At 65.9% G+C, this 3,018-nt stretch overlaps 1 protein-coding gene across 1 annotated transcript in view; it reads left to right on the forward strand.

Moving 5' to 3' along the window:
• Positions 1–3,018, forward strand: part of VAV2 (vav guanine nucleotide exchange factor 2) — a 121,363-nt gene that overhangs the window by 99,036 nt on the left and 19,309 nt on the right. Inside the window, exons 9-12 of the mRNA XM_006776595.1 lie at positions 503–603; positions 814–913; positions 2,023–2,118; positions 2,709–2,777. Coding sequence (XP_006776658.1) covers positions 503–603; positions 814–913; positions 2,023–2,118; positions 2,709–2,777 — 366 coding nt within the window. The remainder of the gene's footprint in view (positions 1–502; positions 604–813; positions 914–2,022; positions 2,119–2,708; positions 2,778–3,018) is intronic.

Genomic DNA, 3,018 nt, shown 5'->3' on the forward strand with positions numbered 1-3,018 from the left:
CCAGCTATGCCCACCTGTGGGCTCTGTCCTGGGTCCCGGGCTGCGCCCCCCTGGAGGCTCTGTCCCGGGTCCCAGCTATGTCCACCTGCGGGCTCTGTCCTGGGTCCCGGGCTGCGCCCCCCTGCAGGCTCTGTCCCAGGTCCTAGCTATGCCCACCTGTGGGCTCTGTCCCGGGTCCCAGCTATGCCCACCTGTGGGCTCTGTCCTGGGTCCCGGGCTGCGCCTGTACCCAGGTCCCGGGCTGCGCTGCGTCCCTGCCCAGGGCTTGGTGGGTCCTGGCTAAGGGGTGTTTGGTGGCTGGCAGATGAGAGGAGGGACTTGGTTTCGGGGATTTGGGTGTGCTCAGGCCTCCTCGGGCGGCCAGCCCCATGGCCCTCCTGGCTGGGTTACACCCACACTTACATGGGGCGCACCCCCACGCCCGGCCTCTCCGTCCGAGAGTGAACAGGGACCTGTGGCCCTCTGGCTGGTGCGGTTCACGGGCCGACGGCTTTCCCTCCAGGACCTGATCAGGGTGCACCACAGCTTCCTGCGGGCCATCGACGTGGCCATGATGGCGGGCGGCGGCACGCTGGCCAAGGTCTTCCTGGAGTTCAAGGAGAGGTGGGTGGCGGCCCCTCCCAGCTGCGGGGCCTCGGGGACACCTGGGCGCCTCTCTGGGTCCACACGGGACAGTGCAGAGCTGACCAGGGCTTCACCGGCGGGATCCCCCGGCTGTGTGCCGCCCGCGGCAGGTGGTGTGTGTGCACATGTGCGTGTGTGTGTACGCATGTGCACATGTGTGAACCTACATGTCCGCATGTGCATGCCCAGGCTCCTGATCTACGGGGAGTACTGCAGCCACATGGAGCACGCTCAGAACACGCTGAACCAGCTCCTCGCCAGCCGGGAGGACTTCAGGCTGAAAGTGGAGGTAACAGTGGCTCCCAGCCCGGCCCCTGGCTCATCCCCTGCGGCTGCAGCTCCATGGCCTCCTGCTCACCCCATGCGGGAAGGTGGGACGGGGTAGTGAGAGGACTTTTCCGTTTTTTAAATTTTTTTTATTTTTCTAAATACATTTTTTAAATTGATTTTTTACAGAGAGGAAGGGAGAGAGATAGCGAGTTAGAAACATCGATGAGAGAGAAACATCGATCAGCTGCCTCCTGCACGCCCCCACTGGGGATCGAGCCCGCAACCTGGGCCTATGCCCTGACCAGGAATCGAACCATGACCTCCTGGTTCATAGGTCGACGCTCAAGCACTGAGCCGCGCCGGCCGGGCTGATAGGACTTTTTTGTGTGGATTTTAGCCGGTGGTTTTTTCCTCTGTGGGAGGGCAGTGAGCAGGTGGAGGGCACTGTGCCGTGCCAGAACACAGCCTGAGCCCCTGGGTGCAGGTGAGGTAGGCTCCAAGGACCGGATCTGGCTCAGTGCAGGGCTGGGACCGGCCCCTGACCTTGGCCTATATGAACCCCAAGGGGACCCCAGTGACAGATGTTTGCTGGGAGCTGTGGAGCCTCCCCCCGCTCCCATCCTCGCCCGGGCTCAGGGCCGGTCTCCTGTGGGGTTCCCACATGAGCCCCACTCAGGACCCTGTCCTCGTTCCCCTCCTTGGGGTGCCAGGCTGCTCCCCGCTGGTTCCCATCAGATCCTGTTTCTGGAGTGGGTCCCGGTGCTGGGTCCCTTTGCTCAGCAGTGCGGGGATGCCCGGTGTCCAGGCAATGAGGGGGAGCCCCTGGTTCCGCAGGTGGTCCCCCTAATGTGAGCCGGCTCCCCGAGACGGTTGAGGCAGGCCCAGTGGGCGCCAGCCCCCGAATTGCAGTCCTCGTGTGGCCACTGTGGACCCGAGGCTGTGAGAGGCGGCAGCCCCTCCCGCACCTGGTGATGGGGGAGGGGGTTCTGGGAGCCAGGCCAGACAAGGACAGGACGCCCGGGCCCCAGTTCCGGCCTCAGGTCTGCCCCCGGCCAGGGTGTGGGAGCGTCGGGGTCCAGCGTCCCCGGGCCAGGACGCCCCTCATCGCCTTGCTGCCCCGACGCCCAGGAATGCACGCTGAAGGTCCAGGATGGGAAGTTCAAGCTGCAGGACCTGCTGGTGGTGCCCATGCAGCGCGTGCTCAAGTACCACCTCCTCCTGAAGGTGAGCCCCCGGCCTCCGCGGCCGGGCAGGGCGGAGCCAGGGGGAGGCCGGAACCAGCAGACATTCGCCGGCCGTGCTTAGCGCACAGAGCGCCAGGGGCACTGGGAGCTGCTGTCTGTGCCGTTTGCCCAGTAAGTGTACGAAGGAGAGCTAGGATGAAGTGGGCAAGCGAGCAGAGAAAGTGGCAGAGACGGGACGCCTCCCCGGCCAGGAGTGAGCGTTCCCGTGGCTGCGCCTGAGCCGCCCTGAGCTCCCGGCAGCCACGGAGAATGGGAATAGGGAGCCCTGGGCAGACGGACCTGGGGCGACACTGGTTCTGGGAAGTGCCGAGGGAGGCTCTTCCGTGAACCAACCTGTTCCCTGGGGGCTCAGCACCCAGCTTTGTGCTGCTAGCGCCCCTCCAGTTACCCACAGGACTTGGGGACACCCTCCCTCGAAGCAGTGTGTGGCCTGGGTGGGGGCCCACTCTCTGCTGGAGGGGGCAGCTGAGCCCGTCTGTCTCAGGAAGCCTCACGCTGTGCCCTGGTGGGGGCGAGGGCAGAGGCAGGACCCCCTGAGGGGTGACCCCTGGCTCCCTTCTCACCCCTCAGGAGCTTCTGAGCCATTCCACCGACCGGCCCGAGAGGCAGCAGCTGAAGGAAGCACTGGAAGCCATGCAGGTGGGTAAACTGAGGCAGGGAGAGGCCGGGCCGCCTGGGGCTTAGCGGACAAGCCTGACCCTAGATGTAGCGTTTCCTGGGGGGCACGGAGCAGAGCAGGGCACAGGGTGGCGGGAGACCCTCCGACGGGCAGAGGGTCGGGGCCGGGGGCGCTGCAGGCTTTCCTGCCGTCCGCTGGGGCCTCAGGGTCCCAGGCCCTGGACTCAGTCTGGGCATCTGGCCTGTGCTGCCTGCTGCCCGG

Source organism: Myotis davidii, unplaced genomic scaffold, assembly GCF_000327345.1.
Source record: "Myotis davidii unplaced genomic scaffold, ASM32734v1 scaffold609, whole genome shotgun sequence".
Lineage (NCBI taxonomy): Eukaryota > Metazoa > Chordata > Mammalia > Chiroptera > Vespertilionidae > Myotis > Myotis davidii.